Source organism: Aquarana catesbeiana, linkage group LG01 (genome assembly GCF_042186555.1).
Source record: "Aquarana catesbeiana isolate 2022-GZ linkage group LG01, ASM4218655v1, whole genome shotgun sequence".
Lineage (NCBI taxonomy): Eukaryota > Metazoa > Chordata > Amphibia > Anura > Ranidae > Aquarana > Aquarana catesbeiana.
Window position 1 is genome coordinate 817,543,809 of NC_133324.1, and position 24,739 is coordinate 817,568,547.

At 41.2% G+C, this 24,739-nt stretch overlaps 1 protein-coding gene across 1 annotated transcript in view; it reads left to right on the forward strand.

Annotated features, from left to right (window-relative positions):
* The window catches only part of PPAT (phosphoribosyl pyrophosphate amidotransferase), a 60,263-nt gene that overhangs the window by 34,649 nt on the left and 875 nt on the right, over window positions 1-24,739 (forward strand). The window contains exons 6-10 of the mRNA XM_073608360.1: window positions 7,833-7,905; window positions 10,330-10,484; window positions 11,501-11,628; window positions 11,714-11,935; window positions 20,503-20,623. Coding sequence (XP_073464461.1) covers window positions 7,833-7,905; window positions 10,330-10,484; window positions 11,501-11,628; window positions 11,714-11,935; window positions 20,503-20,623 — 699 coding nt within the window. The remainder of the gene's footprint in view (window positions 1-7,832; window positions 7,906-10,329; window positions 10,485-11,500; window positions 11,629-11,713; window positions 11,936-20,502; window positions 20,624-24,739) is intronic.

The window sequence follows — 24,739 nt, forward strand, 5'->3', positions numbered from 1 at the left end:
TCCTTCTGCAGTAGGGTGACAACGCTGCTCCTCTATTGAAGTATGGAAAGCGTGTGCTGTCACCCTAGGATAAGTGTATTACTGGCAGGATCAGCAGGCGAAAAAAGCCTGAAAATGTCATCTTAATGCAGCCATGACCTGGTTCTGGGTGGATTTGATTTAAATCATGTCTATTTAAATCGCTAGTAAAAAGGCTTGCTTTAAATCAACTCTATTTTAAATCATCATTTTTTAAAGAGCAACTTAGTTACATAGTAGGTGAGGTTGAAAAAAGACACAAGTCCATCAAGTCCAACCTATGTGTGTGATTATGTGTCAGTATTACATTACATATCCCTGTATATTGCAGTCATTCAGGTGATTATCTAATAGTTTCTTGAAGCTATCAATGCTCCCCGCTGAGACCACCGCCTGTGGAAGGGAATTCCACATCCTTGCCGCTCTTACAGTAAAGAACCCTCTACGTAGTTTAAGGTTAAACCTCTTTTCTTCTAATTGTAATGAGTGGCCACGAGTCTTATTAAACTCTCTTCTGCGAAAAAGTTTTATCCCTATTGTGGGGTCACCAGTACAGTATTTGTAAATTGAAATCATATCCCCTCTCAAGCGTCTCTTCTCCAGAGAGAATAAGTTCAGTGCTCGCAACCTTTCCTCATAACTAAGATCCTCCAGACCCTTTATTAGCTTTGTTGCCCTTCTTTGTACTCGCTCCATTTCCAGTACGTCCCTCCTGAGGACTGGTGCCCAGAACTGGACAGCATACTCCAGGTGCGGGCGGACCAGAGTCTTGTAGAGCGGGAGAATTATCGTTTTATCTCTGCAGTTGATCCCCCTTTTAATGCATGCCAATATTCTGTTTGCTTTATTAGCAGCAGCTTGGCATTGCCTGCCATTGCTGAGCCTATCATCCCACTAGGACCCCCAGGTCCTTTTCCATCCTAGAGTCCCCCAGAGGTTCTCCCCCCAGTGTATAGATTGCATTCATATTTTTGCCACCCAAATGCATTATTTTACATTTTTCTACATTGAACCTCATTTGCCATGTAGTCGCCCACCCCATTAATTTGTTCAGGTCTTTTTGCAAGATTTCCACATCCTGCGGAGAAGTTATTGCCCTGCTTAGCTTAGTATCGTCTGCAAATACAGAGATTGAACTGTTTATCCCATCCTCCAGGTCGTTTATGAACAAATTAAATAGGATTGGTCCCAGCACAGAACCCTGGGGAACCCCACTACCCACCCCTGACCATTCTGAGTACTCCCCATTTATCACCACCCTCTGAACACGCCCCTGTAGCCAGTTTTCAATTCATGTACTCACCCTATGGTCCATGCCAACGCACCTTATTTTGTACAGTAAACGTTTATGGGGAACTGTGTCAAATGCTTTTGCAAAATCCAGATACACCACGTCTACGGGCCTTCCTTTATCTAGATGGCAACTCACCTCCTCATAGAAGGTTAATAGATTGGTTTGGCAAGAACGATTCTTCATGAATCCATGCTGATTACTGCTAATGATATCATTCTTATTACTAAAATCTTGTATATAGTCCCTTATCATCCCCTCCAAGAGTTTACATACTATTGATGTTAGGCTAACTGGTCTGTAATTCCCAGGGATGTTTTTTGGGCCCTTTTTAAATATTGGTGCTACATTGGCTTTTCTCCAATCAGCTGGTACCATTCCAGTCAATAGACTGTCTGTAAAAATTAGGAACAACGGTCTGGCAATCACCTGACTGAGTTCCCTAAGTACCCTCGGATGCAAGCCATCTGGTCCCGGTGATTTATTAATGTTAAGTTTCTCAAGTCTAATTTTAATTCCGTCCTCTGTTAACCATGTAGGTGCTTCCTGTGTTGTGTCATGAGGATAAACACTGCAGTTTTGGTTACTGAAGCCCCCCGATTCACTCGTGAAGACTGAGGAGAAGAATAAATTCAATACCTTTGCCATCTCCCCATCCTTTGTAACCAGATGTCCTTCCTCATTCTTTATGGGGCCAATATGGTCTGTCCTCCCTTTTTTACTGTTTACATACTTAAAGAATTTCTTGGGATTTTTTTGCTCTCCTCCGCTATGTGTCTTTCATGTTCTATCTTAGCCATCCTAATTGCACCCTTACATTTCTTATTGCATTCTTTATAAATTCTGAATGCTGTGGATGATCCCTCAACCTTGTATTTTTTGAAGGCCTTCTCCTTTGCTTTTATATGCATTTTTACATTGGAGTTAAGCCATCCAGGATGTTTGTTCGCTCTTTTAAATTTATTACCCAATGGGATACATTGGCTAATGCCCTTATTTAATATGCTCTTAAAGCAAACCCATCTCTCCTCCGTATTCTTTGTTCCTAATATTTTATCCCAATTTATGCCTTTTAGCAAGGTTTGTAGTTTAGGGAAGTTGGCTCTTTTGAAATTCAGTGTCTTTGTGTTCCCTTCATGTCTCCTATTTGTGTGATTTATACTGAAACTAATTGACCTGTGATCGCTGTTACCTAAATTGCCCCGTATTTCCACATCTGTTATCAGGTCTGTATTGTTGGTAATCAGTAGATCTAGTAATGTTTTATTTCTAGTTGGTGCGTCTACCATCTGACCCATAAAATTGTCCTGCAAGACACTAAGGAACTGGCGAGCCTTAAATGAATGCGCGGTTCCCTCCGCCCAGTCTATGTCTGGATAATTAAAATCCCCCATTATGATAACACTTCCCATCCTTGCTGCTAATCCAATTTGTGATAGGAGATCCGTCTCCACTTCCTCCCTCAGGTTAGGGGGCCTATAGCATACTCCCAGTATTATTTTCCCCTTAGCTTCATCCCTTTGGAGCTCTACCCATAAAGATTCCACCTCCTCCCTAGCCCCCTCAGTGATGTCATCTCTCACATTCACTTGTACATTATTCTTGATATATAGGCATACCCCTCCCCCTTTTTTACCCTCTCTGTCCTTGCGGTATGGGGTATACCCTTGAATGTTTGCCAGCCAATCTTGAGAGCTGTTGAACCATGTCTCTGAAATTCCCACAAAATCCAAATCCTCCTTGTACAACAGTATCTCTAGTTCACCCATCTTGTCCGCCAGGCTCCTGGCATTGGTGAACACGCCACATAGTTTAGACCGGTCGCATATTGTCCTCGTATTGGGTGTTTCAAGATTGCAACTTGGACTTGCTACTATACTCACCTTGTGTTTTTGTGCTTTGGTTAACCTACCACTAATGCCCCCAATACTACCCTCTGGAATATCTTCCGCGCTGGCTATCACTGTCTCTGGACCCTCCCCCCCCCCATCGCCTAGTTTAAAAACCCCTCTAACTTTTTGGCCATCTTCATTCCCAGCATATCTGCACCCTCCTCATTTAGGTGCAGTCCGTCCCTTCTATAGTACCGGCTACCGACTGAGAAGTCGGCCCAGTCCTCCAGGAACCCAAACCCCTCCTTACTACACCAGCTCTTCAGCCACTTGTTTACTTCCCTAATCTCCCTCTGCCTCTCTGGTGTGGCTCGATGTACCGGTAGTATTCCTGAGAACACTACCTTGGAGGTCCTTTTCCTCAATTTAGCTCCTAAGTCCCTAAAATCGTTCTTTAGGACACTCCATCTGCCTCTGACTTTGTCATTGGTGCCAACGTGCACCATGACAGCCGGGTCTTCCCCAGCCCCTCCCAGTAATCTGTCCACAAGATCCGTGATGTGCCGAACCCGAGCGCCCGGTAGACAACATACTGTTCGGCGCTTCAGGTCTTGGTTACAGATTGCCCTCTCTGTCCTTCTAAGAATTGAGTCCCCTACCACCAGAATCTGTCTTTCCTTTCCCTTTGCTGCCCCCCCACTCTCACTGGAGGAGTTCTTCCCCTGGCAGCTAGGAGAGTCCCTCATCTCCAGCAGTGCTGGTCCCTGACTGGTTTCACCAATGTCACTCAATGGAGCGTACTTATTGGGATGCTCCAGTCCTGGATCGGCCTCCCTGGCACTTCCCCCTCTACCCCTCCTGACTGTCACCCATCTACTCTTTGCTAGTGCCTGCACCTCTTTGTCTCCACCCGCCTCTGTGCTGGCCCCTGCCGGCACCTGCCGTGTACGTTCCTGGCTCACCTTTAGTATGGAGGGACTTCTCAGTGCTGACAGTTGCTTCCCCAGATTCAGAACCTGGGCTTCCAGGGAAACAATGTGCTTACATTTTGCACAGCATTATTCGCCCTCGATCGGATGATCAAGGAACGCATACATGCGGCAAGATGTACAAAGAGTCGCCTCTCCACACCCGCCGGGCATCGTACCTATTAAATTTGGTGAGGATTTGGGGATTTTACCCTGTCCAAATTACCTAACAACTAGCTTCCTGGCACTAATACTCAAGACAATACACAGGTACACGACAAGACAATACACAGGTACAGAATACACAAGTACTAACGATCCACACACACTACTCAGACAACACTCAGATACTCACACTACACAGGTACTATGACCCCTGTTATAACCTCCTGTTTTAAACTCTTGTTTTTAACTCCCACTTAATCCAGCTCCACTTACACCAAGCTCCAAAGCTTCAAACTGAGCACGCTCAGACTGAGTCCTACAACAAGTTAAATAGGCACCTGTGAGCAATTAACCACGCCCCTTAATTGATAGACTGATGAAACAAGAAAAAAAAAAAGCTATTTAAAAAATGACAGCAAAAGGCAAATTAAAAACTAAAAGGAAAAGTCCCCAAAATGCAACCCAGCAAACACCAACAGACAGCGACACACACCCACAGACAGCGACACACACCCACAGACAGCGACACACACCCACAGACAGCGACACACACCCACAGACAGCGACACACACCCACTCTAACACTTGTTTTTAACTCCCACTTAATCCAGCTCCACTTACACCAAGCTCCACAGCTTCAAACTGAGCACGCTCAGACTGAGTCCTACAACAAGTTAAATAGGCACCTGTGAGCAATTAACCACACCCCTTAATTGATAGACTGATCTGTCTCACAGCGGCTCCTCTTCTGACCTGTTGTTGACTCGCTGACAGTCCCATTCACTTTAAAGGGACAGCTGGTGATGTGGCAGTGACACAAGGTGAGGGACGTGGTGGCAGCAGGTGAGTGGATGCCCCTAACAGGCGCTGCCATGATGGATCTGAAATGACAAGTGCTCTTTAAATGTAAGGACTTATTCTTGCTGGTAGTTAGAATTGTTAATAGTGGCAAACAAAATGAAGGTTTCCCATTTTAGAATAAGCTGTCAGATTAGTAAAACGGTGATATTGGAACCAATTCAATCATACAGTTTGTAGTGTACATAGATTTGCAAAACAAAGGGATAAGGGAATATTCCTGAACTTTGTTTTATCTCGTGGTTACTGTGAAATTGTGTGCATCAACGCTTCCAGAGCTTGGATTCATTGAACGAGTTTACCAAAAATGTAAATATTGCAGAATATACAGCTACATAACTAAGCTCCATTTCATGCTGAATAAACTAAATTATTAATGTATACTAAATAGAAAACTATCATTAGATTTTTTACTCAAAGCATTTTATTTAAAAAAAAAAAAATTGATAATCAATTGAAATAAAAAAAATTTTTTTTTTTTTTTTTTTTTTTTTTTCATTGATTTATATCCATCCTGGCCTGGATAGATACAGTACATTTTTATTGTTTTATACTTTCTTGAGACCATCCTGATCTGTCTTGCTTTTTGGAGCCCTTAAAATGTCACCATTTGCCCATTTGTGTTTTTAGACAGTTAGCATAATTGGAAGGACGCCAAGGCACAGTGTTGGTGATATTTGGTGACCTTCATGGTGTTGGGTTGTTTTACTTCCCTCTAATCTTATCTCCTGTATTTGCCTCACAAATTGTTCAGCATTTCAGTAGAACAAACTTCAGTTTACCAATAGCAAGCAACTGTGCTGTAAGCCCTGGGACAACAATGTAGTTGTGACCATGAGATGGCTCTTCTCTGATCTGTGCTTATCCTCTTTAGCGTGTTTGTAGAATGGTTTGTCCTTTACCCACTTTAGCTACAGAAGGTTTTACCCCCTTCATGACCAGGCCATTTTTTGTGATACGGCACTGCGTTGATTTAACTGACAATTGTGTGGGAGCGCCACACTGTACCCAAATACAGATGATTTCCTTTTTCTTTCTCACAAATGGCTTTCTTTTGGTGGCATTTTATTAAGTGGACAAATCACATGCCCAAGTGACACTTTTTGACGTTTTTTGGGATCCAGCGGCACTAATAGTGATCAGTGCTAAAAAAAAATGCATGGTCATTTTACTACTGACACTGGCAGGGAAGGGGTTAACGGGCGATCCAAGGGTTAAATGTGTTCTTGGGCGTGCTTTCTTCCTGTGCGGGATGGTTTAACTGAAGAAAGACAGAGCCGTGTTCCTTGGCTGAAACACAAGATCTCAGGTCTTCCTACCCTGTTTCCCCAAAAATAAGACCTAGCGTGATTGCCGGTGATGGCTGCAATATAAGCCCTACCCCCCAAATAAGCCCTAGTAGGGCTTATTTTCAGGGTAGGGCTTCGTTTCGGGGAAACAGGGTAGGGCTTATTTGGGGGGTAGGGCTTATATTGCAGCCATCACGCTAGGTCTTATTTTCGGGGAAACAGGGTAGCAAAACGGTGATCTGCCTTGTTAACATAGGCAGACCGCCGTTCTGCCTCTCGAACGATTGCCAGGTTTCCTGAATGGCTCCCACTGTTTCCAATCACGGTAGGAGCGGGGCTCCGGTGGTGCGCGTGCAAGCCCCAGAGCTAGAAAAAACAATCTCACACGTGGATAGAATAAATGAACATTCTGGCCAATAGTGTGACCAAACGCTAAAAGTGCGAAACTTGGCTTTAGGCTGGACAGCATTTTAAATCTTTTGCTTGAGTGATTTTACATGGTTTGGCTTTAAGTGACTATCAAACCTCATATGCATAGATTAGATATTCTCTGTTGTGGGGTTTGTCTTTCTGCATTTAAGATGTCAGATCTTTCAGCTAAAGTATTCAGTACATTAGGTTTACATAAACCCATGAATGAAGTAAATCTGACATTAGGTCAGTTCCCCCCTATCCACCTAAGCCCCAATGTTCATCTTGACAAATTTTGATTTAGTTTTAGTCATTCTAATGACGGAAATGTCATTTTAGTCGACTAAAATTTCCAGTACGTTATAATGCACCCTGCCCTGTGCACTCCCTCGCTTCAGTTTACTTCCCACCCCCACCTGCAGCCTGGCATTACAGCCAATAGTTTAGTTTGGTGGGGTTTTTGTTTTTTAAAATTGCACTTCTGTTTTGTCAAACAATATTTTTGTTCATTTATTTGTTGGTTTTATTTATAAAGACTCTTTATATCAACGACTAAATCTGTAGCTGTAGTGCATGTTCAAACCTTCATATCATAAATGTGTTTTTTTTTTTTTTTTTTTTTTTACTCCAGGAGTAAGTAATGAGTTTGGAACAAACTCAAAAAATGCATTACAATTTAAGCCCATTTGATTTTAGTCGACAAAAATGTCCTGGAGATTTTAGTTGACTATGAAATGAAAATTGGAATTGATTTTCGTCAGTTTGACAATTGAATTATTCTAATTATTTGTTGCGTTTTTGACACTGAAAATATGCAGCAGACAAACTGACAAATATTTTCGTCCATTACTTCCCCCCAGTGCATTAGAAGGTGCACTATTGGGACAATACATTTGGAAATCTATGAAATGTCCTTCCTATAGACACTATGCTGTACTGCATTTCCAGATTATTTTACTGATTTTAAAGATTTATTTATTTTTTTTATTTTTTTTCTTAGCAAAAAATCCATCAGAGACAGAAGGCTGGGTGGTCTCCTCTGAATCCTGTAGCTTTTTGTCTATTGGTGCAGAGTAAGTATTAGTATAGAATTGTACACATGAAACAAACTGAGAATGTAAATGTCATATTGAGCACACCTGAATTTCTGAAACCGCTTCACAAACCTCCATAACTCTGCAGAACACTAATTGTGTTTTGTAGCAATTTGGTGTGGTCAGACTTTATATAATTAAGATGGCTTTGGGTCATTCTGATCAGGTCTTAAGTTGAAACAAATTCTGCTTTCATACATTTTGTCCAACTAAACAAGCTATTTTTGTTAATATTTAGAGATTAGTGTCATGCAAGATCCCTCATGATACAGGGACTGGAGTGGTTATGGATGGAATCCAACGACCGTGATTTTGTAACCTTGTGTTACACGAGACATATTGGAGCCAGCATATGCCAATTTGTACACAGGGGAGCATGTGATATTGAATGGATGTGTTCACACTGCCTCTGCATTTAGTACTAGGTGTAGAAAATCATAGCACTTAACCTCACGCTAACATTAAAGTAAACAAGACCATTGCTTAAGCACTAAATCACCTTAAAACCATATTCAACCCAAAAACTGTTTAAATTGAAGCTTACCAATCAGATGTGACTGCTGTCTTTTTAGGCTTTATTTCTATTTTATCTGGTGATCCAGACTGACAATGAATGCTGTGCTGCCCTATGTGCCTCCTGTGCTGATTCCTCCAGAGTTGTCCTAATACAGGAGGTGTTACTGGCTGGATCCCTAGGTGAAGATGGAGGGGGAAGCAGCCAATGCAAAGAATAGGCGGTCCCCTAGTTACAAACATCCAACTTGCAAACGACTCCTACTTACAAATGCAAGGAGACAACAGGAAGTGAGAGGAAATCTACCCCTAGGAAGGGAAATTAACTCCTGTAAGAGCGATTATGGGAAAAATGTGTCTCCACTGAAGCTTTATCACCAAGGCTTGTTTCCACAACTCAAAATTTTCAAAATCAAAAGGTCATTGGGACAGAAAGTGAGATGAGATCTTCTGAACAGGGGCACAGACAGCAAAACAAATGTTACAGGGGTGTTAACCCTTCCCTATGCTATCCAAAAAGCTTAATTGTTTTTTTGGCTGGAGCTACACTAAAAAAAAAGTACCTGTTCCAACTTAGATTCAACTTAAAGTGGTGTTCCAGCCGAAATTATACTTTTTAAATAAAAATACCCCTATAATACACAAGCTTAATGTATTCTAGTAAAGTTAGTCTGTAAACTAAGGTCTGTTTTGTTAGTTTGTAGCAGTAGTTTATTTTATAAACTTGCAGCAGGCCGTGGCCATCTTAAGTGTGGGCATCTGAAGCCAGACTGTATTTCATCCTTGCAGATCTCACACATGCTCAGTGCAGCACAAGCAGTGTAATAGGTTTCAGGTCAGGTTTCCATAGCAACGCCAGTGTCAGAGGAAGTTGCCGCCCCTTCCCTGAAGGCATTGCAAACAGGAAATGATGCGATGAGCCACGGCTAGGGAGGAGGAAGTGGAAAAATGAATACAGCAGATATACAGTAGGTGCTGAGAATTTTTTTTTAAATATCCAATTCGTTTACAGTGCACAGTTTAGTGAGGGATGCTGAAGAGTTGTAAAAGTGGGTGGAACTCCACTTTAAGAACAAACCTACAGACCCACTGGGGTTGATTTACTAAAGGCAAATCCACTTTGCACTAAAAGTGCACTTAAGTACAGTCACTGTAGATCTGAGGGGATCATGTGCAAGCTAAAATGCTGTGTTTTATTTATCTTGCATGTCCCCCCTCAGATCTCCAGCTACTGTACTTTCGAGTGTATTTGCAGTGCACTTTTAGTGCAAAGTGGCTTTGCCTTTAGTAAATAAACCCCTATATCTTGTTTGTAACCCAAGGACTGCCTGTAAACTGTAGTGGCCCACCACACCTGATTGGTAAGCTGCAATATACTGTATAACCTTTTTTGGGTTTAATACTGCTTTAAAGCTAAAATGCAAACAAATGCAAATTGCCAATGAATACATTTACTGTATATGTTCAATAAAAAATGTGTTTTTTTTAAATACAACTAAAGTGTGCAATTTTTGGCTTAATATCAGCTTGTTGTGACTACTTGTACAAAAACTGTACCAGGATTTAGTGTTCTGATACAATTGGGTGCACTGCATCCATAGGTTGTGACAAGGCAATGCTAACTGGAGGGGAGAGCAGAGGGAATAATGGGACCAGCAGCAATCCAATGAGCTCCCTCCCTGCTGAATCCTAGGCTGGTAGTGGGCAGTTGGGTCCCCAAATTGGAAAGCCTCACAAATGCATGGGCAGAAATACAAATCTCTTCGCACATATAGTAATTGGCACCTAATAAGCTGTAATGAATGCTCATTCCTGCACAAAGAGCAACATGTGCCATCTGGTTGACTAGAATGCCTAATAAATTTTATCTTTATCTCTGTACGTTTTTAGATATTACAGAGAAGTCTTGCCTGGAGAAATAGTGAAGATTTCTAAGGCTGGGGTACAAACGCTGGATATTGTCCCCAGACATAAAGAGAAGGACCCATCTGCATTCTGTATATTTGAATATGTTTACTTTGCACGACCAGACTCTATTTTTGAAGGTAGGCATGAATAATGAGCGTTTTCCTGTGGGGTAATAAGTAAAATATTCACAGGGCTTGTTAATCGTGTTGGGTCAGTTGTTGGGTAAAAGGGGTTTGTGTGTGTCAAATATTTAAACAGAAAACTATACATTCCCCCTTCAAGCTGGGGCATAGATGTCCTTTTGAGAAGTGTAATAACCAAGTGCAGATGTCCAAATACGGCTGATAATTTCAGGATTAATTTTGGGCTTGTTGCATTTATGGAGGAACAATAGTTCTTTAGTGGTTTTCCAACCCACTGTTGGATACCAAATAACAGAATGAGAAATTAAAGCGGGGTTCCACTCAAATTTTTAACTTAATCTTACCCCCTTCAGTTGCATAGATGTTCAAATGCTGCACGAAAATTTTTTTTATCGTTGTAATTACCTTTATATTGTACTTTATTGTGGCACTTCCTGTCTCTCCTCCCATGGGAGGAGGCGTGTTTATTGCCTTTCCCCGGCGCCGCACTGTCTCCTGGGAGCTTAGTGTCAGACTTCCCAAAATTCAGTGCGGGAACAATGATCATGCGTGTGAACAAGCTGTCAATGAATAGCATTCACAGCATCAAGGAAATCAATGCTTGTGGGCTTCACATGCCCACAAGCAAGATGGAAACAGCCAGCATCACATTTTTAAAGTTATTCTTCAGTACGAAAACAGAGGCGGAAATATTACATCCAAACTGAGTATTATTTTGGGATTAGCAAAGTGTCTCAATGACCTAAAAAAAAAGATTGGTCGCCGGACTCCCACTTTAAGATGGGTAGCAAACGAATTACGATTTGACAATAAGCATCCTTTGCTTAACCTTATCCCAATGGATCATGAAGCCAGGCTAAGGTGTTGTTTTTCCTTCAAAAGTGAATTCATAGGAAATGGATGCATACAATGCAACGTGGTGATTAGATAGGATATTGTACTCCTGTATTGTTTAGCTGGTAGAACCTACAGAGAAAATCAGATTTTAATTTATTTAAATTGTGTTCTAGGACAGATGGTGTATTCAGTTAGAAGGCGGTGCGGTCAGCAGTTGGCTATTGAAGCTCCAGTTGAAGCTGACCTAGTCAGCACTGTGCCAGAGTCAGCAACTCCTGCAGCTTTGGGCTATGCTGAGAAGGTAATCATTTGGTCTTTAAATTTCTTTCCCCTCCCCGATCTTAATCAGAATATATGTGCTAATTTTTCCCTGTACAACTTTTCAGTGTGGCATTCAGTATGTTGAAGTACTGTGCAAAAATCGCTATGTTGGACGTACCTTCATTCAGCCAAACATGAGATTACGACAGCTTGGGGTTGCGAAAAAGTTTGGAGTCCTGTCCGATAACTTTGTTGGGAAAAGAATAGTGCTGGTTGATGATTCCATTGTGAGAGGGAACACCATCTCTCCGATCATTAAGCTGCTGAAGGATTCTGGCGCAAAAGAGGCAAGTGTGGGAGAAGAGGGTACATTTCATGAAGTGAGACTGTTGCATGCAGCAATCTGGTGGTTTCATCTAATCTTTCGTACCTAGAATGCTGTCAGAAGCTTTTTACCTGGCTGCAATGCAGTAGTATATTTAATGAATTGAGTCATCCCAGCATAGAGGCACTGTGCTGCAATGTGCAGCTCAATGTATGTTCTATAGATAAGGGGATGGTGAACCCGCGCAGTGGACATAAAGACTTAATTGGTAAAGTTTGGAACTGCTGCCTCCCAACAGGCAGTCACCCTAAAATGGGGACAGCTGAGATATATTAGAAATGATAGAAGGGTTTGGCGCTGTTCCTATTTAGTTTCCTACCTCCATATAGGTTACTAGATTAAAATAAATTCTTAGGTGCACCGTGCATATATCAAATATTAAATACAAATTAACAATATGAATTCCCAAGTATACCGTGCATGTGTCAATTAAATATTCTGTTGCAATATTGTGCAATCATAGGTGATACATAGACATAACTTAAATGCTTACATATGTAATATTGCTAGGGAGGGAAGAAAAGGGGGGGGGGGGGGGAAGGAGGAAAGGGGGGGGGGGAGGGAGAAGGGAGTGAGATAGGAAGGTGGGGAGGGGTGTAGGAAATCTGTTCCTAAGGAAAATTACAATAACAAGATAAAGTGCAAATGTGTTGGTGCAATCCAAAAGGCAACAGTGACAAGATAAAAGTGCAAACGTGCTTCAAAATTCTTTAGTAAGTCTCTTGTGTCATATTCTTGTGCTGTGGTGATAATCCTTCATTTATAATATCTCTTTGCTCTGAAAGTGCAGCCACTCACCAGATCACTTCACCCCTGCGGGGGTAGTAGGCAGTTACAGTTTTATCGCCACTGTACAGCGATCGCTGGCGGGCTCAGGATCGTGGTATATCATATATAAAAAGAGAGGGAGTGCCCATAGCGTAAAATTGCTTTAAAAAAAGTTTTATTACACAAAATGAAAGGGTACTCACACTTTTGCAGTAAAAATCAAGCGAAATGGTAAAAACGTCAAAACCGTCATTAATATCCTTCAGCGCTGATACAGGAGGTGATGTTTGGGAAGCACAGATTAGGCCACGCCCTACGCGTTTCGTCGTTAGGACGTCTACGGGAGCGTGACCTGTGTTGTGTCTTCCCATCCTTATATAGTGTGTGTGGTGTCCCCTTGTTAAATTTTCAATTGGCATCCATTTTCCCACGGACCGGAAGTTCGTCCGCGGCCATTTTGTTTGTATTTTGCAGACAGAAGTCCGACTTCCTGTGTTAATAGCAGTGGGACTACTAGTGGCCATTTTGCCTGAGCTATTTTTAGACAGTAGTTCAAGTTACCTGTCTCTGTGTATTTGTATTGCATAGTCCGGCGGCCATTTTGCCTGTGTTTTTGTGGACAGTGGAGACCGGCGGCCATTTTGCCTATGTTTTTGTGGACAATGGAGACCGTAAACAATTCTCCCCATTGTTTGTATTGCATAGTCCGGCGGCCATTTTGCCTGTGTTTTTGTGGACAATGGAGACCGTAAATAGATCTCCCTATTGATGAGACCGGCGGCCATTTTGCCTATGTTTTTGTGGACAATGGAGACCGTAAACAATTCTCCCCATTGTTTGTATTGCATAGTCCGGCGGCCATTTTGCCTGTGTTTTTGTGGACAATGGAGACCGTAAATAGATCTCCCTATTGATGTCAACTGCAGATATATGGTGTTAAATCTATCACACACTATAAAAGGTTTATTGTACATTAATCGGCTTGCTTTATATGACGCTAAAAATCATACTAAATTCAAAATGATTTAAAACCCATAAGAAATACATAAAAAAACATAAAGAATACATAAAAATCAATGCAAGTAAAAATTAAAATTAAAATTAAAATCATGAGGAGCACATAGAGGATCATGAGGAATACTTAAATGGGAGCTTACTAAATACATATCGTTCTTAAATTAAAATAAATAAAATAAATTGGAAAAAATTGGAAAAAATTAATTAAATAAATAAAACTTAACTTCATATATTATATGGCATTTTTTGTGTATCTGAAGAGAGGGGGAACATATTTTTATTTTTAAGGGGGCTTGTTGTATATATTAATCTTTTAGGGTGTCCACATTTATACATTATATATCCTTATTTTTAAGAGTAATTACTTCTATAGTGCGTACGTAAGAAAGGAATCTTAGATTTTTTTATATTTAGCATTTCGTTCTGGATATTATGTCCCATACATGGACTATATGAAGAAGATATATGTAAAAAATTATAAAAATATTATAAAAGACAGTATAAAAATATATATATACTAGTATAAAATGGCTTAAGGAAGACAGGAAGAATAAAACGGGAGGAGAAGGGTTAATTTCGAAATCTGTATTATACTATTCGTGCGTGTATATATATATACTAGAGAGTGTACTGGGTCTGTTGGTTATTTTTCATGTTTATATCCTATTGCGGTACTTTCTGCTCATTTATAGGGAAGAAGGAAAAAGGGGGTAATTAGATGTCAGAGTGTTTATGTGTCGAGAGTATAGGTGCTCTATGTCTCCCATATTTGATATGAATATTAATAATTTGTTAGGAAGCAGTTGAGGTCGAGGTCAATGTTCATGCCCATAGGCTGCAGGGTATCTAATAAGAATATCCACTTGGTTTCGTTTTGTGAGACCTTAATTTTTTTATTTTCGCCTCTCCAGTGACCCTTGATTTTATCTATTGCGTAAAAGGTCATCTGTGCCGGGTCTCTATTGTGGTAATCTCTGAAATGCCTGGACACGCTGTGTTTGTTAAAACCTTTCTTGATGTTTTTAATGTGTTCTCTGACCCTGACATGCAGCTCTCTCGTTGTCCTTCCTACATATTGCTTCCGACATGGGCACTCTAACACGTAAGTGACGTGGGTACTGTGGCAGGTAATGAGCTCTCGAATATTGAACTCTTTTCCATTAGCAGTAGACCTAAATTTCGTTGTTTTCTTGCTGGTTCTTTTACTGGTTCTGCAAGGTAAACATTTGCCACATTTAAAAAACCCTTTTAAACCTTTTCCTATTTTTATCTCCCTAGGTGGATCTATTGCATTGTGTACCAGTTTGTTCCTCAGAGTTGGTGCTTTTTTGTAGATGAAAACTGGTTTCCTAGGCAATATAGAGTTAAGGGTCCTATCAGATTGTAAAATGGGCCAATGTTTTTTAATTATAGTCTCCACATGTTTGTATTGTCTATTGTACCCCGTTAGAAAAGCTACTTCCGGTTTTTCATTTTTTGTTCTTCTATGTTGTATTCCTGTTTCGTCTAACATTTTGTTTCTGTCCATTTTCCCGACGGTGTGTTTCATTGCCACTAGGTCCTTTCTTTTATATCCCTTTTCCACGAACTTGTTTATTAGAGTGTCCGTTTGTCTCTCATAATCGTGTTTGTTGGAGCAATTCCTATATAACCGCATGAACTGACCCTTAGGTATATTTCCTAGCCAACGGGGGTGATGGCAACTGCTAGTTGGGATATACCCATTTCTGTCCGTAGTTTTGAAATATGTTCTTGTTTTCAGCTGTCCATCCTCTTTATATATTTGTAGGTCCAGATAATCCACAGTCTCTTTATTCCAGTTTCCTGAGAAGGTCAGTCCATAGGCATTGCCATTGATCTCGTTGAAGAAATTCTGTAATTGCTCTATCGTACCCCTCCATACCATGACAATGTCGTCAATGTACCTCCTGTATAATTTCAGATTTCTTCTTTCCTTACTATAAATTTGTTCCTCCTCCCATTTATTGAGTAGTAAATTGGCTACGCTGGGGGCATACTTAGCCCCCATGGCTACTCCTTTTATTTGGGAGTAGAAGTCACCCTTGTGCCAAAAATAGTTATGGCTCATGGCCAATTTTAGTCCCTCCAAGATATAATTGATTTGTGTTACCCTTAGATCCGTTAGCGTGTGTAAAGCCCATTCGACACCACTAATGCCATCTTTCTGTACGATGTTGGTGTACAGAGAATTTATATCAACGGTTACTAGTATGTCGTTATCATTTATTTCAAAGTTGTTTAATTCCCCAATTAGCTGTTTACTGTCTCTCAGAAACGATCTCCCTTTTTTAACTAGGGGCTGTAAGTAGCCGTCCAGGTATGCTCCCAACCGGGAGAACAGTGAATCAATGCCACTGATTATCGGTCTGCCGGGTGGGTTCTTTTGGTCTTTATGGATCTTTGGTACGTAATATATAATTGGAGTTTTGGCTATTTCAGGGGTTAGATATTTGGCTTCTTTTTTTGTTAGAATCCCCATTTCTTCTCCTTTTTTGACATAGGTCTTCAGTTTTTTCTTATATTCTGTTCTTGGGTTGCCCCTCAGTTTCTTGTATGTGTTGGGTGCCTCCAGTAGCTTCTTCATTTCTGACTCATAGTCTTTTTTGTTTAAAATGACCAGGCCTCCTCCCTTATCGGCCGGTCGGATGACTATATTTTTCTTCTTCTCTATTTCTTTAATAATGTTCCATATGTTTGTTTTTATTTTCTTCGGTTTCATCTTCCTAAGATCTTGTTCGACCATTTTTTTAAAAGTCATCAGGCTCTCATTTTGTTGAATATTCGGATTGAATGTTGAATTGTTTCTTAGTCCTGAATGTTGGAATAAAGGGGGGTCATCATCTGTTCGTACGTTCCTATTAATATCTCCTTTCATTAAGTAAAATTTTTTTATGTTAAGTTTTCTTACGAATTTTTGGAGGTCTATATATACTTCGAAGGGGTCAAGATTCTTATCAGGGGCATATTTTAAGCCTAAATCCAACACTCTCAATTCTTCCTCATTAAAATTGGCTTCGCTTAGGTTAAAAATTCCTGTACCTAATACTCTCTTCTTCTTTTTCTTCTTGATTCCTCCTCTCTTACCGCGTGCTCTTCTCCTCTTTCCCATCTCTGTGGTCTGTATGTATGCTCTGTTCTTTCTTCTCGTTGGGTTTCTTCTTGCATTCTGTTCCTCGGGCCCATGTATGTGTTCCTGGTGGTCCTCATGTTCCAGCTCCGTCGAGGGTCTCCGTTGTTTCGGTTCCTGGTGGGAAACCTGAAGGGTTGCCCTCCCCTTTGTCTGTCTTGAGGCCCATATGTATCCCTGTAGGGAGACCGTCTGTTTCTGAAGACTGGGGGTCTCCCTCTGTATTCCCTGGGAAAAAAAACCCCGCCTATGTGATGGTTCTTCATAGGGGGTGTAATGTTGTTCGTTCCTCAGAGGGGAGTATCTATTATTATATCTTGGTGTCCTCAAAATACTTGAGGGGTTGTTCCATTGTTGTGGTCTATTCTCATCTCCAGCTTGATCCCTGTAGTACCGACGTTCCGGGCTAGTTCCCTCTCTTCTCATTCTTATATTTGGTAGTTCTTCTGGTCTTGTTCTTGGTGTCCTAATTTCTGTGGGTCTTATCTCTTGCCATGGTGTAGTATCTTCTATTACTGAACTTTCCCTTGATTCGTCTATCATAGAGATGTTGTGGTTATCTTCCATGTAATTCTCATCTATTTGCCATTTATATACCTGCTGGTTTTTGTAGTCCAGCACATCTCTTCTAAACTTTTTTTGTTTCTTCAGCTGTATTTCTTTATCATATTTAGTCATGGCTTCTTGTAGTTTGTTCTCTTTTTCTTTATATTCTCTGGATTCCAAGAAAGGTACGAGTTGGTCTCTTATTTGTAGTATTTCTGTTTCTATGTTCTTTAATTTATGTCGTCTTCGTATTACTATTTTCCCGAGCAGTGCATTTTCGCTATCATTGAAGAATTTATACCAATCTTCCATCAATCCTTTATCATTAACTGCATCGTTGGGTGAGATATCCCACCTCAAACGTCTTGGGGTGATTTTCTCTGTAATGTACATTTCAATAGTTGCTATATCCCACCAAACTCTTATTTGTTTTTCGATATTGTGTTTCAGATGTTTAAATAGACTGTCTATATCCTGCCGTATGGCTACTTGTTCTTGATTAAAGACTTCGGTGAGGTTGATGTTTCTGTTGTTTAGGTATCTAAAGATATCCATTGCTGCAGGTTTCTGTTTAGTTTTAAATTAAACAGTGACTAGTAAAGGGATGGTGAACCCGCGCAGTGGACATAAAGACTTAATTGGTAAAGTTTGGAACTGCTGCCTCCCAACAGGCAGTCACCCTAAAATGGGGACAGCTGAGATATATTAGAAATGATAGAAGGGTTTGGCGCTGTTCCTATTTAGTTTCCTACCTCCATATAGGTTACTAGATTAAAATAAATTCTTAGGTGCACCGTGCATATATCAAATATTAAATACAAATTAACAATATGAATTCCCAAGTATACCGTGCATGTGTCAATTAAATATTCTGTTGCAATATTGTGCAATCATAGGTGATACATAGACATAACTTAAATGCTTACATATGTAATATTGCTAGGGAGGGAAGAAAAGGGGGGGGGGGGCGGACGAACTTCCGGTCCGTGGGAAAATGGATGCCAATTGAAAATTTAACAAGGGGACACCACACACACTATATAAGGATGGGAAGACACAACACAGGTCACGCTCCCGTAGACGTCCTAACGACGAAACGCGTAGGGCGTGGCCTAATCTGTGCTTCCCAAACATCACCTCCTGTATCAGCGCTGAAGGATATTAATGACGGTTTTGACGTTTTTACCATTTCGCTTGATTTTTACTGCAAAAGTGTGAGTACCCTTTCATTTTGTGTAATAAAACTTTTTTTAAAGCAATTTTACGCTATGGGCACTCCCTCTCTTTTTATATATGATATACCACGATCCTGAGCCCGCCAGCGATCGCTGTACAGTGGCGATAAAACTGTAACTGCCTACTACCCCCGCAGGGGTGAAGTGATCTGGTGAGTGGCTGCACTTTCAGAGCAAAGAGATATTATAAATGAAGGATTATCACCACAGCACAAGAATATGACACAAGAGACTTACTAAAGAATTTTGAAGCACGTTTGCACTTTTATCTTGTCACTGTTGCCTTTTGGATTGCACCAACACATTTGCACTTTATCTTGTTATTGTAATTTTCCTTAGGAACAGATTTCCTACACCCCTCCCCACCTTCCTATCTCACTCCCTTCTCCCTCCCCCCCCCCCTTTCCTCCTTCCCCCCCCCCCCCCCCCCTTTTCTTCCCTCCCTAGCAATATTACATATGTAAGCATTTAAGTTATGTCTATGTATCACCTATGATTGCACAATATTGCAACAGAATATTTAATTGACACATGCACGGTATACTTGGGAATTCATATTGTTAATTTGTATTTAATATTTGATATATGCACGGTGCACCTAAGAATTTATTTTAATCTAGTAACCTATATGGAGGTAGGAAACTAAATAGGAACAGCGCCAAACCCTTCTATCATTTCTAATATATGTTCTATAGATGACTACATGCAGGTTTATTATATTGCAGAAGAGGCCTTGCATGTTTCTTCTGAAATAACCTTCCTGCTCACCATTTATTTAATAAAGACTTTAGTTTTCATTTAAAGGATTAGTTCACATTTTGGAAACATGTTACATGTTCCACCCTAAAATCAGGCAGAACATGTAACATTTTTCCCAGTGCTGCAGCTGCCTTTCGGGGAGAAGTCCGCGGTACCAGCTGTCAATGTTTGAAAGCAGCGCAGCCTTGTGGGGCTCCTCCCACACGACCATGTCATTAATACTCAGCTCTGTGTGTGAATGAACTACAAGCCCCAACATGATTAACAGCTGTTGGCTTGTAGTTCATGGAGTCTTCCTGTGAGAGTATCAGCTTACCTGTACGGGTAAGCAGATACACTGACAGTGTGCCGGAGACCTGCATGGCATCAGCAATCTGGTGATCGATGGTGTAATGCTTTACAGCAGGGGTAGGCAACCTTGGCCCTCCAGCTGTGGTGAAACTACAAATCCAATCATGCCTCTGCCTCTAGGATGCCTGTGATTGTCAGGGTCTTGCAATGTCTCATGGGACTTGTAGTTTCACCACAGCTGGACGGCTGAGGTTGCCTACCCCTGCTTTACAGGATCCTACTATAAAAAAATATATAAATGCGCATTTTTGTTTACCTACAAAAGTGCGTTTATTTTTTTTTTTCTTTTTAAAATTGTACTTATACTTTCCTTTCGGTGCCTAGCATATGTACCTTATGCATCCTAGAGTCCTTTCTCACTGGGCACAAAACCATGTTTGTAGCTGCAGGGAGCTACTGACAGTTAATTGGCAGAAGTCCTGATCTGTGTAGCAGTGTTGGCAACTAATAATATTGTGCATATATAGATGTTGCAGTGGTTATAGCAAGCTTGCTAAAATTTAAACCGAATACATCATAGTTGGCTTAGCATTTCTTTTTTACCTGGATGTTGCTGACGACAAGTTTGTTTTTTTTTTTGTTTTTTTTTTTGTTTTTTTTTTTGTTTTGTTTTTTGTTTTTTTTTTTTGTTTTTTTTTTTGTTTTTTTTTCCCCGTCTTTGCTGGCTTTAATATTAAATGTTTGATTACATTGTATTCTGTCCAGGTGCATATTCGTGTGGCTTCCCCACCTATCCGATATCCCTGCTACATGGGCATTAACATTCCTACCAAAGAGGAGCTGATTGCAAATCGTCCAGAATTCGATGACTTGGCTGGCTACATTGGTAAGCAAACCTTGAACTTTTTGCAGGCAGGTGGATAATCAGTGGTAACTTCATTCTGGAATTTGTTTGCTATAAAGTGCACCCTTCATTCGTTGCAGAATAAACCACTTGAAGCTTTCATCTTCTGTGTATGTACTTGTGCGTACACAGTGCCAGTTAATTAATATGTACATGAAATGTGTCCTGGATTTGATGGCACAACAAGCACCTAACCATGTAGTAATGCATCTTTCATAAAGATTAAACTTTGTAGATTTAGATATGTCGATGAAATCTGTGATGGCAGGGCTAGTGCCTTTAGTTCTTTGTCAAAGTAACTTCCATATAAACAAGGGGTACTGGAGCCACTGACACTTTCGGTTCCTGTAGCAAGTTTCCTAACTGTGATTGGTCACCCATCTAACAAGGCCATAAATTGGGTATCCCTTCATTGCAAATGGACCTGGTTATCTGTTTAAAGTGGTTGTATAGTCATTTTTTTTTTAACTTTTTATCTACAGGTAAGCCTATAATAAGGCTTAACTGTAGGTAAAAAGAATGTCTCCTAAACCTATACGGTTTAGGAGATATTCCCCTTGCAATGAGCTGCTGACTTCAGTGGCGCATTCGCTCCGGGGATTCTTGTCTGAAAGTCCGGCAGACTCCTGACCTTGCTGGAAGGAAGTCTTCCGCGAGCATGCGCGGGAGTGACGTCATCACAGCTCCGGCCACTCACAGCGCCGGAGCCGCAAGACACGCCGAGGCAAAATGCCAGCTCCCTCGGCGTGGACCGGGTGAGATACAGACGTTTCGTTCTAAGGTAAGTCATAATGAGCTAGCTTATGCCTTTTGCCTTACAGGTGTAGAAGAGAAAGTCAACAGGTTTACTACCGCTTTAATAAAAATGTATCACTTGGTGGGAGGTCCGGTGGAGAGACTGCTGAGGCACACAGACTAATTGCATATCTCCATGGCAGCAATGAATGCTTCTCAGCACTTTTAAAAAAAAGGTTGGCCTTTTTTTGAAAACCTGGGATCCCTGGATTAAAGTGATATTAAAGGCTTAATTAATTAATTATCTCAAAAAAAGAAAAAAAAACCTGCTATACTTAACCACTTCCATACCAGGCCTATTCTGGTACTCCTACATGTAAAAAATCATCATTTTTTGGCTAGAAAATTACTCAGAGCCCCCAAACAAAACATTATTATGTTTTTTAGCGGACTTCCTAGGGCATAAAATGGCAGTTGTTGCAACTTTTTGTGTCGCACAGTATTTGCGCAGCAATTTTTCAAACGCATTTTTGTTGTTGGGGGGGGTGGGTGTTGGATAACAAAACAGTAAAGTTCAATTTTTTTGTATGTGGAAGATGCTACCCAACATGTCACGCTTTAAAATTGCGCACACTCGGAATGGCGCCAAATTTCAGTACTTAAAAATCTCCTGAGGCGATGCTTTAAACATTTTTACAGGTTACCAGTTTAGAGTTAGAGGAGGTCCAGTGCTAGAATTGTTGCTCTTGCTCTAACGCATGCAGCGATACCTCACATGTGTGATTTGAACGGTGTTTTCATATGTGGGTGGGACTTGCTTGTGCATGCGCTTCTGTACGTGAGCACACGGGGTTGCTTTAAATTAAATTTTTTTTGTTTTACTTTTTTTATTCTTACACTTTTGAGAATTTTTTTTTTTTTTGATCAATGTAAACACCCCTTGTAATGGGAAGTGTGTGACTGGAAAGCATTAGATCAAAAAAGAACTATCCCATGCTTTCCAATCACTACCGCGGCTTTGTTTACAACCGCTGCCAGGATGTGGCATAATGTCGCGCCCTGGCCTCCATGGTCATAGAGATGACTATCTGGTCACCAGAAATCTCTATGCTCGTCATCCGGCGGCTGATTCTTTCTCTGGGTCCCCAATGGCATCGGGGGCGGGGGGGTTGGGGTTCCCTCCCGTTGCCTGTAACAATGATCAAGCGGCGGAACTGCCATAGTGGATAGCTGCAGGCATCATTCAGATATCCCCACTGAAAGTCAGACGTCATGGCGTCCTTGGGCTAGAAGTGGTTAACCTGCTCTGCTGAGTGGTTTTGCACTACACAGCCCTGATTCTCCACTTATCAGGTCACTTGTCAGCGCTCCTGCTCTGTGCCCCCACAGCAAACCATTTGCTGTGAGGACCTTCTGCTCTGTGTCCATTCACACATGAAGTGTGGCTTGGCCCCGCCCCTGCTCTCTCCTCATTGGCTCACTGACTGATTTAAAATAGCAGGAGCCAGTGAAAATCCCCTACATCATGTAGAAGGTAAAAAAAAACCCTGACCCTTTACTACTTTTAACCACCTCCAGTCCAGGCCTTTTCTGCCACTTTTTGTTCACATGTAACAATCAGTATTTTTTGCTAGAAAATTGGTTATAATCCCAATTTAGATACTCTATCTGTATATAACACGCACCCCAAGTTTAGGAGGGAATTTTAAGAAAAAAAACTTACATTTAAATGCCTATCAATGCAGCCTTGTCCATCATTGCAGGATGATCAGTGTCATTGCAGCCTGATCGTTTAAAATTACCGCTGCTGAGATACAGAGCCAGATGTCCTGTGTACTCCTCTCGCAGTCCCGGGTCCTATGATGGACATATCACAGGTCCAATGGCAGGACTGGGTGTGACTGCAAGCTGATCCTAGCCGAGTACACAGTCAGTACACTCGGCTGTGTGTATATTGGCGGAGCTCACTCCTCCAGACAGCGGGGATCAGCGTATAACACGCACCCACGTTTTTTCCCCTGATTTTAAGGGGAAAGTGTGTGTTATAGGCCGATAAATACGGTATATAGATATTATTTTGCCGATGCCCTAGAGAATAAATTGGTGGATTTTGCGCAGTTGTTTTTTTAACGCAATTTTTTTTGGGTAAAAACACTTTCTTGAATTATAATGGTAACACAAAACAGAACAATTTTTGTAAATCATAAAAAATGTTCCAAGTAAATGGATACCAAACATGTCACGCTTTAAAACTGCACACACCCATGCATCGGTGACAAATAACGTACGTTTTACTATCCTTAGGCGACGCATTAAAAACCTTTACAGGTTGCCACTTTAGATTTAAAGAGGTCTGGTGCTAGAATTGCTGCTTATGGTCTGACTGTGTTGATTTTGACACCATTTTTAATTTGTATCCCTTTTATTGCTGTCACAAGGAATGTAAACATCCTTGAGACTGCAATAGGCATGTGATGGGTAATATTCATAGAGATTTTTGGTGTCTATAAAACCCCAAATCCCTCCTGCACTTAAAAGCATTCAAAACACCAAGATCAGTGTTAATGATTTGGATTGGTAAACCAGTGATGTCTGTTGCTTCCGGTAAACCATTTTGAACAGCTGATCCCAGCCAAGCAGGTGGTTGTGCTGGCTGCTTGAGTCTCCCGGTGGGGACAGGAGATCCTGAGCAAGCCGTGGAGGGTGGTGGACGTCCCCTCATGCTGCTTGTAATGGCAATCAAGTGGCTAGTCAGCCACTCCAATTTCTATTACAAGGGTTGCCCGTTGGCTCTAAAAAAAATTTTAAAAAATACTGTGGTGATGCCTGGTACAGGAAGTGGTTAAGTATCTTTCAAGCCCCCTTTGAGAGGGTGTTGACTGTCTATATACTGGCAGGATAGGGTGCAGTCTTCCTTTCCGCTCAAACCTCAGTTGCCTTACGGGTTTTTATTTGCTTTTTTTTTTTTTGTTTGTTTTTTTGCTACACGATCAGAAGGCTGATAACTATGGTTTAATGTATAGTTGGTTTGGAACATCGGCTTAAACACAGTGGGAGTGAAGTCAACCCACTGTAGTCTAAGGCTCTATCATACTGTTACTAATAAATGAACTATTAAGAGCCGGTTCACACAGGGGCGACTTGTCAGGCAACCTAGCCGCCTGACAAGTCGCCTCCCGTTCTGTACAATGGAACCGTTCTAATAGGAGCGATGCAAGTCGCTCAGACTTAGAAAAAGGTTCCTGTACTACTTTGGGGGCGACTTGCATAGACTTCTATACAGAAGTCGTTTTGCAAGTCGCCGTGGAAGTCGTGTGCAGGTCGCCTCGGTAAGGCGACCTGCAAGTCGTGCCGCCCCTGTGT